At 33.8% G+C, this 14776-nt stretch overlaps 1 protein-coding gene across 5 annotated transcripts in view; it reads left to right on the top strand.

Moving 5' to 3' along the window:
• The window catches only part of POF1B (POF1B actin binding protein), an 89993-nt gene that overhangs the window by 60946 nt on the left and 14271 nt on the right, over positions 1-14776 (top strand). For all 5 annotated transcript variants that reach the window (XM_057312920.1, XM_057312906.1, XM_057312905.1 and 2 more), the window contains 7 exons: positions 836-910; positions 7311-7403; positions 8241-8354; positions 9157-9309; positions 9576-9695; positions 10737-10865; positions 11689-11771. In XM_057312920.1, the coding sequence (XP_057168903.1) occupies positions 836-910; positions 7311-7403; positions 8241-8354; positions 9157-9309; positions 9576-9695; positions 10737-10865; positions 11689-11771 (767 nt within the window). The remainder of the gene's footprint in view (positions 1-835; positions 911-7310; positions 7404-8240; positions 8355-9156; positions 9310-9575; positions 9696-10736; positions 10866-11688; positions 11772-14776) is intronic.

Here is a 14776-nt window from a genome sequence, read left to right as displayed (position 1 = left end):
AGTTAAGGATCTTAAAGTAAGGAGATTATCCTGGAATATGTGGGTGGATCCCAATATAATCACTAAAAGTCCTTAAAAGAGGGAGGCAGGAGGTCAGAGTTAGATCTGCCAGGAGAAGCTGAGGTTGGAGTGATGAGGCCACCAGCCAAGGAATTTAGGCAGCCTGTAGAAACAAAAAAAAAATGCAATGAAATAGATTCTCCCCTAGAGCCCACTAAAAGAATGCGGTCCTGCTGACACATTAATTTTAGCCCACTGACTTCCAATCTCTAGAACTATGAGATAATAAATTTGTGGTTCTTTAAGCCAAAAAAAATAGCTAAAGCATCTCAGTGTTGTTGCAACATCTAAATTTTTCAGAAGTTATCACAGCTCAGTGTAAATCCTCAATAATCCCTTAATTTTATTTCCCCAAATTTTTATTATTTAAAAAAATCAGCCTTTAAAATGTCATATTTATTATTCAACAAAGCTTCCAGTTGTTGAAAGACTGAAATAAAGTGTTTAATGGGATTTGAGAACCATCTTCTTGTTTTTTAAATTGCTCTTTTAAAAATGTAGAAATGGGACATCTGGTTGTTTGCACAAAGCTTTTCCCTAAAATACCTGGAATTCAAGGTTCTTTCCGTAGTGTATACGGTATAATCAATTTTTTAAAAGTAAGAACTGATAAGGCTAGAAGTGAAGTTGATAGCAACTATTGCCCAGAAAGCAAAATAATCTTTTGATGTTCCTAAAAATAGGCTCTGCTGCACAGAAGTCTGTGAACTGCTGACCCTAAGATTATAATACTAATATGTATCTGTTAAATGGATAACCTTCTCTTTTCTTACAGTCAGAAGACATTGAATCCTTGATTCCTAAAGGATTGTCAGAGTTTACGAAACAGCAAATTCGCTATATTCTGCAGGTGAGGTGGGGTCAAGAGTGGGTGTGATATCAATGACAAACCACTAGCCAAGCATGCTTCCCTTGATTAAGAACAGAAAGTTCTAAATAAAAATCCTGTTCCACAAGAGTCGATTATACTTTGATTAAACAAGTGTTGCATTATAGTTTGTTCAGACTTTCACTTATATTGAATAACTAGCATTCAGGTAAGCATTCTAGAAATATTGTTCCCTGCTGTTGAATGGCCTTATTCTTTCCTCACTGCTATAGCACAACTTGACCTAATTTATAGCTTTGCCCTCATCGTCTCCATTTTCCATTCTACCCCTCACCCCACTCTTTGCAGTAAGAGATGGGAGAGGCCAATGCCTTGCTTTTTCTGATTTGTAGAATGATAGAGACTACTGGGGCAATAAATTCCCCAACAATGAAGGGAGAAACAGAAGAAGATAGATGCTAAGGGAATATGGCTAAAGAGTACATCTTCTTTCAAGAAAGAATTGTAAAAATAATCTAGCTCTGTTTAAGTGAGACCAATTTCTAAATTATTGGTCTTAAATCTTTGTTGGTCATCCAAATATTGGACCTGATGTCATTTTTGTGAAATTTAAATAAAATATTTTTAGTGGCACACAGTGTATATTATAAAAAGACAGTGGTGTAGGAAATACATATGCTTTGCAGAATCTAAATCTCAGAGATATCCTTGATGTTATGTTGGGTGGTGGGATGTCAATTGAAAGTGCATTCCAGGCTTATTTCTTTGAAAAACTCTTTCAGAGGATTTTTGCATCAAAGTTCATGAGAAACATTGGTCTATAGTTTTCTTGTATTCTCTGGTTTTGATATCAGGAGACTACTAGCTTCATAAAATGAATTGGGAAGTGTTTCTTCTTTTCTATTTTCTAGAAGAGAATGTATAGACTTGGTATTAACCCTTCTTTAAACATTTGGTAAAATCCTTCAGTAAAAATATCTGGGCCTGGAGATTTGTTTTTTTGGGAGTTTAAAAAAAATTCCAAATTCAACTCCTTAATAGTTATAGGTTTATTCAAACGATCTGTTTCATATTGGGTGAGTTGTGGTAACTTGTATTTTTCAAGGAAGTATTCTATTTCATCTAAATTGTCAAATTTATAGCATATGGTTGTTCATAGTATCCCCTTATTATCTTTTTTGATGGCTGCAGGGTTTGTATTACTATTCCCTATTTAATTCTTGATACTAGTTGTTTGTATCTTCTTTTTTCTTTTTCAGTCTTGTTGGAGGTTTATTAATTTTGTCCATTTTTTTCAAAGAACTAGACTTCAGTTTTATGGATCTTCTCTATTATTTTCCTGTTTACACTTCCACTAATTTTTACCCTTGTCTATATTATTTCCTTCCTTTGCTTGCTTTTGATATGTTGTTCTCTTCTTTGGTTTCTTGATATAGAAAGTTAGGTTATTGATTTGAGACCGTTTCTATTTTCTAATGTAAGCATTTAGTGCTATAAATTTCCTTTGAAATGCCTTTAGCTGTGTCCCACAAATTATGATATGATTTTCATTTTCTTTCAGTTCTATGTACTTTTTAGCTCCCTTTAGACTTCTTCTTTGACCTGTGGATTATTTAGAAGTATATTATTTAATTTCAGAGTGTTTAGAGATATTCCTGTTTTCTTTCTAGTACTGATTTCTAGTTTGATTCCACTGTGGTGAGAGAACATACTTCATATGGGATTAATTTTTTTTGAAATGGTTAAGTTTTGTTTTATGGTCAAGGATATAGTCTATTTTGGTTTATGTTCAATGGGCACAGGAAAGGATTAGATACTTTGCTTGATGGGGTTGTTGAGTTCTTCTATATTCTTGCTCATTTTCTGCCAGGTAGTTCTTATCAGTTGCTGAGAGAGGCATATGGAAATCTTCAGTTATAATTGTGGATTTGTCTTTTTTCCTTTCACTTCTATCAGTTTTTGCAGTTCTAAACATTTTGTAGCTCTATTGTCTGGTGCAAAAACGTTTAGATTGTTATGTCTTCTTGGTGGATTGACCCTTTTATCATTATGTAATGGTCCCTCTTTGTCCTTGGTAATTTTCTTTGCTCTAAAGTCATTTTTATCTAATATCAATATAGCACTCTGGCTTTATTTTGTTAATGTTTTGCCTGGCATATCTTTTTTCCCCAACCTTTTATTTTCATTATGTATTTTTAAATTTCCATTATATTTGAAGTTAGCTTCTTATAGAAAACATGTAGTTAGATCAAACTTTTTTCACTCTGTAAATCTCTGTTTTTAATTGGTGTATTTAGACCAAGTTGTAATTATTGATACATTAGAGTTTAGCTCTGCTATTTTTACTTTTTGTTTTCTGTTTGTTCTGTTTTTTTTTTGTTTCCTGTTCTCTTTGTCTTGCTTTCCTGTGGATTAGTTGAAAATGATTTTAGAATTCCATTTTTATTTATCTCTGGTACTTTTGAGTATATCTCTTAGTATAGCCTTTTTAGTGGTTGCTCTAAGAATTACATTATATAGCCATAATTTATCCCAGTGTATTGGTGTCAACATTTTGTCAGTTTCAGTGAACTGTAGAAAATTTTGCTTCCTTTATCACTCTTTACTTTCCACATCTGTAACAGAGTTGTCTTAAATATTTCCTCTTTGTGCATTGAGATCCACTGTTACAATTTTTTGCTTAAACCATCAAATATAATTTAGAAACGCAAGAGAAGGAAAACCTACTCTGTTTTCTCATATGGTGCTATTTCTTCTCGATGCTCCAAATTCCTTCCTTTATCATTCTTTCTCTTCAGAGAACTTCCTTCACCCATTTTTTTAGGGTAGGTCTGTTAGTGACATTTTTTTTCAGTTTTCTTCATCTGGTAATGTGATTTCCCCTTCATTCCTAAAGGATATTTTCATTAGACACAGAATTTGTGGTTGACAATTCTTTTATTTCAGCACTTAAAAATGGTGCGCTAGGCGAGAAACAAATAAACAAATCAAAAAATGGGCAGAAGATATGAACAGACACTTTTTCAATGAAGACATACAAATGGCTAACAGACACATGAAAAAATGTTCAAAATCATTAGCCATCAGGGAAATTCAAATCAAAACCACACTGAGATACCACCTTACGCCAGTTAGAATGGCAAAAATAGACAAGGCAAGAAACAACAATTGTTGGAGAGGATGTGGAGAAAGGAGATCCCTCCTACATTGTTGGTGGGAATGCAAGTTGGTGCAGCCACTCTGGAAAACAGTGTGGAGGTCCCTTAAAAAGTTAAAAATTGAGCTACCTTATGACCCAGCCATTGCACTACTGGGTATTTACCCCAAAGATAGAGACGTAGTGAAGAGAAGGGCCATATGCACCCCAATGTTCATAGCAGCATTGTCCACAATAGCCAAAGCATGGAAGGAACCGAGATGCCCTTCAACAGATGACTGGATTAAGAATTTGTGGTCCATATATACAATGGAATATTACTCAGCTATCAGAAAGAACGAATTCTCAACATTTGCTGCAACATGGATGGCAGTGGAGGAGATAATGCTAAGTGAAATAAGTCAAGCAGAGAAAGACAATTATCATATGATTTCTCTCATCTATGGAACATAAGAACTAGGAAGATCGGTAGGGGAAGAAAGGGATAAAGAAAGGGGGGTAATCAGAAGGGGGAATGAAGCATGAGAGACTATGGACTATGAGAAACAAACTGAGGGCCTCAGAGGGGAGGGGGGTGGGGGAATGGGATAGACTGGTGATGAGTAGTAAGGAGGGCATGTATTGCATGGTGCACTGGGTGTTATACGCAACTAATGAATCATCGAACTTTACATCGGAAACCGAGATGTACTGTATGGTGACTAACATAATATAATAAAAAAAACATTAAAATAGAAAAAAAAAAGAACAAATAATGGGTGCCTGGGAGGCCTAGTTGGTTAAGTGTCTGCCTTCAGCTCAGGTCATGATCCTGGGGTCCTGTGATCGAGTCCTGCATCGGGCGCCCTGCTCAGTGGGGAGTCTGCTTCTCCCACTGCCCCTCACCCTGCTCCCATGCTCTCACTCCCTTTCTCTCTCAAACAAACAAACAAACAAATAAATAAATAAATAAATAAATAAAATCTTTTAAAAAAATGGTGTGCTATGTTCCTCTGGCCATTAAGATTTCTGATGAAAAATATGCTGTCATTTGAGTTGTTATTACCAACAGTGAAGTTTTCTCTTACTGTTTTCAAAATTTAAAATTTATCTTTACTTTTAAGAAGTTTGACTCATTTGTCTGGGCATGCATTTCTGTTCAGGAATTCCTCAACTTTTTGAATCTATACTTATGCTTTTTGCTAATTTGGGGAAGTTCACAGCCATTATTTCTTCAAGTACTTTTTCAGTTCCACCCTCTTCTTTTCTTCTAGGACTTTTATAGCATATATGTTAGATATGTCTTATACTCTCACAGGTCTCTGAGGCTCTGTTCAATTATTTTCCAATCTATTTTCTCTCTGCTGTTCTAATAAAGTACTTTCTTATTGTTCTATCTTCAAGTTTACTGATTCTTTGTTCTGTTCTTTCCATTGGGTTTTTAGTCCATCCATTGAGGTTTTTGTTTTTTTAGTTATTGAGGTTTACAATTCTAGGACTTCTGTTTAGTTATTCTTTACATCTTCTATTTCTTTTCTGAGATTTTCTGTTCTGTTGCTAAGACTTTCTATTGTTAAGTCTGTAAATTTTTATTGAAGTATGTTTATGATGGCTGCTTTAAAATCCTTGTCAGACTATTCTAACATTTCTGTTATCTTGATGTTGGCATCTGTTAATTGTTTTTCTTATCAAGGTAAGATTTTCCTGATTCTTAGAATGACTAGTGATTTTTTTTTTAAATTGAAACCTGGACATTTTGAGTATTATGTTATGACACTGAATCTTATTCAGATCTTCTGTTTTAGTAGGCCTCCTTTGATACTGAAACAACAGAGGACGTGGGGGCACTGCCTGTTACTGCCAGCTTAGGGTGGAAATCCAGGCTCCCCACTCAGCTTCTGCTGACACCAATCAGGGAAGGAGCTCCTTGTTCCTCCTGAGCTAGGGTAGAAATTGTGGTTCTCTATGAGGCCCTCACTGATTACCCTGGTTTGGATGTAGAGGGGTGTCTTATTACTGTTCCTGAATCGGCCTTCACTGACACTGCAAGGTGAGTGGCCTCATTTCTGCTGGGCAGTGATGAAAGTCTTGACTCTTCATTGAGAAAACTCTGACATCACCCCAGCAGGGAGATGGAACAGTATATTATTACTACCGGATAAGGTGAAAGCCGAGGCTCCTTTCATACTCTCAACTGAACCACAGTGTTTGGGGTCTCATTTTTTTTTCCCAGCGGGGGGGATGAAAGTCCTATCTCTCCACCCTGCCTTCTCTAACACCAACCTGGTAAGTGGTGTTGGTGGACCTTTTTAGAGCCTGGTGAGAGAGAAAGTCTAGGTTCCCTTCTTGGCCTTTGATGGTTTGGGTGGAAGTATAAAGTTGAAGGTAATTCTCTGTGGTGTTTGGTTGGAATAGAGTGGTTATTATCTAAAAGTTCTCTGCCTTGCTAGGCTGCTCTTTTCATGGTTCTTTGGCTAGAGAGAGCAGATTTTCTAAAGACTTTTGTTGTCTGTATCCAGTGGTGTTTCTGGGTTACTGACTTCTCCAACACCAGTTTGTGATACACGAAGCAAAAAGAAAACCTAAGAACTCACTTCTGTGTCATTTTGGGGGTTGCGATTTTCCTAACCAGACTTCCTTCTTCTTTCTGAGTCTTTTCATGTTTGTTTTATACATAGTAATGTCCAGGGCTTTCAGTTATACTTAGAAGGAATAGGGAAAAGTATTTCTACTCTATCTTTCCAGAAATGAAGTTGCCTGCTTTTTAAACCATTTTTTTTAAATAAGTGAGTTTAATCTAGTAAAAGGGCTTCTCTCTCCTCTTTAAAATTTGAGATGTTTCTATACTTCAAAGTTAAACTTAATTAGTGTTATATTTTTCTCACCTCAGGAAAAATCCATACATTTGGCAGCACACTTAAAGATATGCATTTTATTATTTGAAGTTTGACTGCCTCTTCTTTTCTAATCTTTAAATAAAGAATAAAAACAAATTTAAGAATTTGTTGATAGAGTTCTGTCTTGTGAGAAATATGATACTTCATCATGGAAAAAATAATAGACTTGTTCTAATCACATAGCTATGATGTCTTCAGGAATACTGATTGGATTACTTGTGTATGTTATTGATAAAATGCCTTGTATCATTATTCTAATATTGTTATATAAAAAATAAAATTTTTAATAAGTTTGCTTATGGGAACAGAAAAATAAGACTACTATCACTTATATTGTCTGTTTGTAAATGCTAGTAAATACAAACCATCAATCCTTTTCTTCCTCCAGATGAGGGGTATGTCTGATAAATCACTTCGGCTAGTGCTGTCCACATTCAGCAACTTACGGGAGGAGCTTGGACATCTTCAAAATGACTTGACAGTAACATTTATTTTTATTTTTCTTTCCAAAGCCTTCCTAGTTCCTAACTTCCTAACATAGAAATGAAGTAATTCAGTCTACCTTTCAAAATTTAATACAATGCAACAATATTATGCTCACCCAGACATATTTTCTTGAAACAATTAATTGAGGTTGAAAGAAAAGATAAGAGCTCTCCAATGTCAAAATAAAAGAAAGTTGGGTATGCACTTATTATTTAGTTTACCACTAAGATAATTTAATACCTAGAGCCAGGAAGTAGCTTGCAAAATTGGAATAATCTAATTCATTGAAAGGGAATTTCCCATTTTTCTGTAATAATAAAACATACTCTGAATTTCTTTGAATACTTGAAAACTTCTTTCTCCAAGAAGTTAACCTTTTCTATTTTCTATTTCAGTTGGCATTCTTGATGCCATCAGCTAAATACATTCAGAATACCTTCCATATAATGAATAACTCCCCCCAACTGGAGTGGGTTATTTCATTCTGGGTTCTGATGAAAACATTTAGACTCTAATTTGGAAATTCACCACCTGCTGGGGTTAACAAGGAGTCTTTGTAGATTCAGACAAAACATTAAAATAATTTGAAGGTTTTGTTTCATTGAACTTAGAATTAGTCAATTCATCAAAAAGTCTCTAAGAATGCAGGTTTTAAAAGTTTCATCCATTTGTATCTTATATTTTGCTTGACTTTTTAGAATTCTGTTTTATCAGGCAACTGCAAGTGAAAGAAGTGCTTATTTAAGGCTTCCAATGTAAACTAGACTTTGTATTATATAACTGTTGACAAGTTTCTGTAATTCTGAATCTTAACAAGTAATTTTGCTTCTAGTCATTGGAAAATGACAAAATAAGACTTGAGAAAGATGTGGCATTCAAAGAAACTCAAATAAAAGAGTATGAAGAACTCTTAGCATCAGTGAGAGCAAATAATCGCCAGCAGCAGGTAACTTGTTATCTTCATTGATGGTAAACTAGATTGATAGATTTTCATATGCAGAATTACTGACACACTGTATTTATGACATACAATCCAGACAGAACTAAAATATGATGGAACAATTTATTCATATTAGAACTGAGTGGCTTTATTTCCAATGGCTGAAAACTCTCTCATAAAAACAGATAACCTTGTATACTTTAGATAAAGTATATACTAATCCACAATTATCTGTGCTGTTAGGTGACAAGAACTGTATAAATATTGAAAAGCTAAGTTCACTCATTCATTTAATCTACTAATGTGTAGATTAAAAAAAGGTTTTGTGGGTCTTAACACACGTTTGTGCTGTGAATAAGTGAGTTAACTCTAGAAATACTCTCCAGATGTCTAAGCAGAGATGATTTAAAAGAAATTGTAATGAGTGTTTAAGGCTGATGCCTTCCTAATCTTCACTTCTATGACAGTCCCAATTTTTTTTCTCAGTTTCCACATAAATAGTCAGGTATATGGTCATATTGGTGCCTACTAGAAGGCAAAATATTGTTGAAGAGTACCAAGAGTCAGAATGCAAAATTGAACCACTGAAAATTCATCCAGTCTTGATTCTTTCTCACTCAAGATAAGCATATCAGACTAGGGGCAAGAATCTCTTTCATGGTTGATTTAACTTACCGTTTAAGGGTACCTATATAAGAAAACTGGGCATGGAAAAGTATTTGCTTTATTTCATTGAATTAATCAACCAAGAGAGCACTTTCCTCCAAAAAAGTAGAATCCCTTTGTCTTACTTGTGTCTTCTTTATAGCAAGGACTTCAAGACTCAACATCAAAATGCCAAGTATTGGAAGAAAACAATCTCTCTCTTCGACATACACTATCAGACATGGAATATAGATTAAAAGAACTGGAATACTGTAAGCGTAATTTAGAACAAGAGAATAAAAATCTTAGAATACAGGTATTAAAATTTTGTTTTAAATATATGTTAATGCCTCAGTTATACCATTCCTCTTAAGAAAATACATGGACTGCTTTCTGATGATCTTATATGTAGTTATGTCTTATCTCACTGCCATTTGAGCTGTATAGTGCAATTCCTAAAAATTGTTTTTTTATTTCAATGCCTCATTTAATCATGTAGTTTTCATATAATAATGTCTTATAATATAATATGTATTTTCTTCATAACAATCCAATTACAGAAAGTTGTTTTGCCTTGTGTAGGTTTCTGAGACTTGCACAGGCCCGATGCTGCAGACAAAAATGGATGAGATTGGAAGCCATTACATGGAGATGGTAAAAAACTTAAGAATGGAGAAAGATAGAGAGATCTGCAAGCTAAGGGTATGTTGATCCTACAGCGCATGAATAGACAGGTCAGCCAAAACTTTCTAATAAGTTTAAAGCTACAAGGAAAAATCAACTGAAGGTAGAGTCAGGAATATGACATAGAACTTTTTATTTAAAAACATATTACTGTGTGTAGAATATTGCCAAATTGTTTTCTAATTTAGGCTAATCAAAATTAGGGTGACATTTGTGAGAATAAGTATACATTGCTTTATCTTGTAATTCTATATCAAAGTGACTAACTCTTAATTTACTGATTCCTAAATATAGTTAAATATACTTAAATATTTAATGGAAAAGCCAACCATAGATTTTTCTTTCCAAATATCATTGTAGAATTTTTTCCAAAAACCAAAATGAAATAAAATATAATTTGTTCAAAAGCCTACCATGTTTTCTAGCAGATTTCCTTCACTTGTTTCTTTTTCATCCCAACATTACTTTAACTTAACAGCCATCTATGCACACATAATGTAGTAAAGATGAAAATTGGCAGGATCTGGAGTCAGAATACCTGTCTTGGAGTTGCAGCCATATTGCTTACTAGTTGTGGGACTGTATGTCATGTAACCTCTCTGGTAATCTCATTTACCTGTTCTGCAAATAAGGATTTTAATAATACTTATTTCACAGGGCTGCTGTGAGAATTGAGATAAATCATGCAGGAGGAATATTTTGTGAACTGCAAATCACAATATAATATTAGTTATTAATGAGTTTTCTTTAATTAGTATTTGAAGGAATCTAAAATACCTATTTTCTTAGCTTTATTTTAATTCTTGTGGCTTAGGACTGTTACTTAAGTAATGCCTACCCCTAATAGTATAAGTTATCTTTAAAAAATGAGAAATGCCTAATTATCATTTTTATTCATATTTTACATTCATCAAACTCTACAAATGTTTACAACTATTGGTACTTTGCTCTTCATTTCATAAATTGCTGTATGACTTTATGTCACTAAACCTCTTGGAACCCAATCACCTATTTCATAAATCAGATTTATAATAATTCTTCTTTCTTTTAAATCACTAGTCTCAATTAAATCAGTACCAAAAAGATGTTTCAAGAAGAGAAGGAAGTTGTAGTGACTTCCAGTTCAAGCTTCATGAACTGACAAGCTTGCTGGAAGAAAAGGATTCCCTTATAAAGCGTCAGTCAGAGGTAAGAAAGGAAGTGGTAGAGGTAGAGAGGAACTCAGTTCAGTATGATAAATACTTTCCATGAACTAGAGAAGGGCACATTCCCAAAACTCACTTTATTCATGAAGTAGAATGCAACCAACTGTGAAGAAGTGAAGATTCATATTTTAAGAGATATAATTCAAACGAAAGTAAGAATTGAAACAAAAAAGACTGTTACTGTGCACTTAATATTTTAATGTTATATATCATTACCAATGAAACTCTCAGTAAGACTGTGAGCTATTTATGCTTTATTATTAGTTGCTTCAGCGAAGGACTGTTATAGTCCTCTCTGTATCTGTAGCATATAGCCCAGGATCTGTTATAAAATAGGTACTGAAGGAAGGAACTACCAAAAATGTTGGCTAATGTCATATCACTGTTACTGAACTATGCTTTGTAGTAATGATCAGTGATAGACCTTCTGTTAGGAAATAATACCTGCTTCCATATTGAAGTTTTAGTACCTTTTTGCCATGATGATACTTTTCAAGCTTCTTAGGACAAAAACTTTCTCATCTTTATCTTGAGAACCATGCCCATTCAATATCATGTTATCCCTTAAATATAGAAATCCTATACCAGTTAGTGAATTCCTGAACAGGCATATTATGTAACGTATTAGGTACCATGAAGCAATAATATATAGTATTCAACAGGTAGGATTAGAACATTCTCATGTTCAAGGTGAAAGGGAAGGAAAAAAATAATTATTCTTAGTAACCTTGTTAAATGATCGAACATACTTCTTAACCTCCTGTTTCTACTGTTTTCAAATAATTATATTGTCTTCTATTTGTAAGGAACTCTCAAAGTTGAGACAAGAAGTGTATTCATCTCATAACCAACACTCCAGTGGTGGAAGGACTACTATTACTACTAAAAAGTAATGTATTTTTAAATAAATTTTGAATATAACTTTGGCTATTATTTAATCCAAGGTATAGCATGTTTAATTGATGTATATGCCCCTAGACAGAGTTTGTTTTCTGCAGGGCAGTAAATCTACTGAAGAATGAATATTTACACAAAAACATAGCTATTATGGTAAATAAAGTTCTGTAGCACATCTTTCCTGTATTTACAATATATCAAATACAATGTAAGTAAAAAACAAATAATTTGTTGTTTAACCAACCATTTGAGTCAAGATTCTTTCAGTTGCACATGCCAGAAACCCAGTATAAACTGGGAATTAGTTAATTCACTTAATTGGGATTGCTTGGTGTTCAGATGGATTTGTGTACTAAAAATATTTCTTCAAAAATATGTCCTTCTTTATCTCTTGGCTCTGCTCTTTCCTATGTAGACGGCATTCTTAGGCATCTCCCCTCATAGTAGCAATCTGACCACAGCTGACATCCCAGCAGTTTAGCAAAATGAAATAGAAAGTGACTCTTTAGGAATAGTTTCAGCAAAAGTCTACTTTGGATATTTCATGTAAATGGAATACAAAATGTAGTCTTTTGTGACTGGATTCTTTCACTTCACATAATGTTTTCAAGATTCATTCATGTTTTAGCATGTGTCAGTACTTCATTGCTTATTGTTATTAAATAATATTACATTTCAGGGTTATACAACATTTTATGTATACACCTAGGAGGGGGGTTGCTGGGGCACATGGTAACCGTGTTTAACTTTTTGAGGAGCTGCTAAACTATTTTCCAAAGCAGCTGCATAATTTGACATTCCCACCAGCAGTGTATTGAGGGCTCAATTTCTCTCCATCCTCCCCAACATTTGTTATTGTTCATCTCTTAGATTATAGCCATCTTAAGGGTGTGAGGTGGCATCTTACTGTGGTTTACATTTGTATTTCTTTAATAATTAATGTTTAGTATTTTTTCATGTGTTATTGGCCATTTATAGATCATCTTTGGAGAAATGACTGTACAAATTCTTTGTCCATCTTTAAGTTAAATTATTTGGTTTTTTTACTGCTGAATTGTAAGAGATATTCTGGATACAAGTCCCTTGTCAGAGATATGATTTTGCAAATATTTTCTTCCATTCTATGGGTGGTCTTTTTACTATCTCAATAGTATCATTTGCAGCACAAGTTTTCAAATTTGAGGAAGTCCAATTCACCTATTTTTTTCTTTTCTTACTTGTGCTTTTGGTATCATATTAAGAAACCATTGCCTAACCCAAGATCATGAAAATTTGCACCCATGTATTCTCCTAAAAGTTTTATAGTTTTACCTATTACATTTAGATCTATGAACCATTTTGAATTAATTTTTCTGCTGTGTGAATTAGGAGTCCAAGTTCATTCTTGTGCATGGGGCTATCTTGTTGTCCCAGTATCTTTTGTGGAATATGCTATTCTTTCACCAATTGAATTAACTTGGCATCCTTGTCGATAATCAAAAGACCATAAATGTAAGGGTAAATTTGTAAATTCTCAGTTTTCCTCCATTGATCTAATCATCTGTCTTTATGCAAGTACCATGCTGTCTTAATTACTTTGGCTTTTTCATTACATTTTGAAACCAGGAGTGTGAATTTTTAAAATTCTTTTCAAGATTGCTTTAGCTATTTTTGGTCCTTTGCTTTTCCATATGTACTTTAGGATAAGCTTTTCAAGGGATTTCATTAAATATGTAGAAAACTTTGGGTATTATTGCCATGCTAACAATATTAAGTCTTTTAATCCATGAGCATGGGATCCTTTTTCCATTTAGATCCTCTTTAATTTCTTAAAACAGTATTTTGTACTTTCATTGCACAAGTCTTACACTTCTTTTTTGTTAAATTTATTTCTAAGTATTATATTTTTTGATGTTACTGTTATAGAATTGTTTTTGATGTTAGACTTGTTTTTCTTTTTTTTTATGTTTCAAGTTTTTATTTAAATTCTTGTTAGTTAACATGTAGTGCAATATTAGTTTCAGGAGTAGAATTTAGTGATTCATCACTTACCAGTACTTTTATTTGAGTGTAGTTGACACACAAAGTACATTAGTTTCAGGCGTATAATGCAGTGATTCAACTTCTCTATATGTTATGCTATATTCACCACAAGTGTAGTTACCACCAGTCACCATGCAACACTATTACAATATCATTGACTATATTCCTAATGCTGTGCCTTTTATTCCTGTGACTTATTCATTCCGTGACTAGAAGCCTGTAGCTCCCACAGCCTTTCACCCATTTTGCCCATCCCCCAACTGCCTCCTTTCTGGCACCATTGGTTTGTTCTCTGTATTTATAAGCCTGATTCTGCATTTTGTTCATTTTCTGTTGTTGTTCTTGTTTAGGTTCCATATATGAATGAAATCAAATGGTATTTTTCTTTCTTGGTCTGATTTATTTCACTTTGCATAATACCCTCAAGTTCCATCCAGTTATTGCAAATGGCAAAAGCTGATCCTTTTTTATGGCTGAGTAATATTCCATTATATATCACTTCTTCCTTATCCATTTCTCTTTTCAATGGACACTTATGTTGCTTCCATATCTTGGCTAAATAATGCTTCAATAAACATAGGGGTGCACATATCATTTCAAATTAGTATTTTGTTTTGTTGGGTAAGTACTCAGTAATGGAATTATTGGATCACATGGTATTTCTATTTTTAATTTTTTATGGAAACTTTATGCTGATTTCCACAGTGGCTGTACCAATTTACATCCACATCAACAGTATATTAGGGTTCCTTTTTCTCCACATCCTTGCCAACACTTGTTATGTCTTGACTTTTTTATTTTAGCCATTCTGATACGTGTAAGGTGATAGCTTATTGTGGCTTTTATTTGCATTTCCCTGATGATTAGTGATGTCGAGCATCTTTTCTTGTGCCTGTTGGTCATCTATCTGTCATCTTTGGAAAAAGAAGTTCCTCTGATCTTGTTTTAAACAAATTGCTGGTTTTTTGGTATTGA

The sequence above is a fragment of the Ursus arctos genome, chromosome X (genome assembly GCF_023065955.2).
Source record: "Ursus arctos isolate Adak ecotype North America chromosome X, UrsArc2.0, whole genome shotgun sequence".
Classification (NCBI taxonomy): domain Eukaryota; kingdom Metazoa; phylum Chordata; class Mammalia; order Carnivora; family Ursidae; genus Ursus; species Ursus arctos.
Note: the sequence above shows the minus strand (reverse complement) of the source record. Positions and strands in the feature narration are given on the sequence as shown.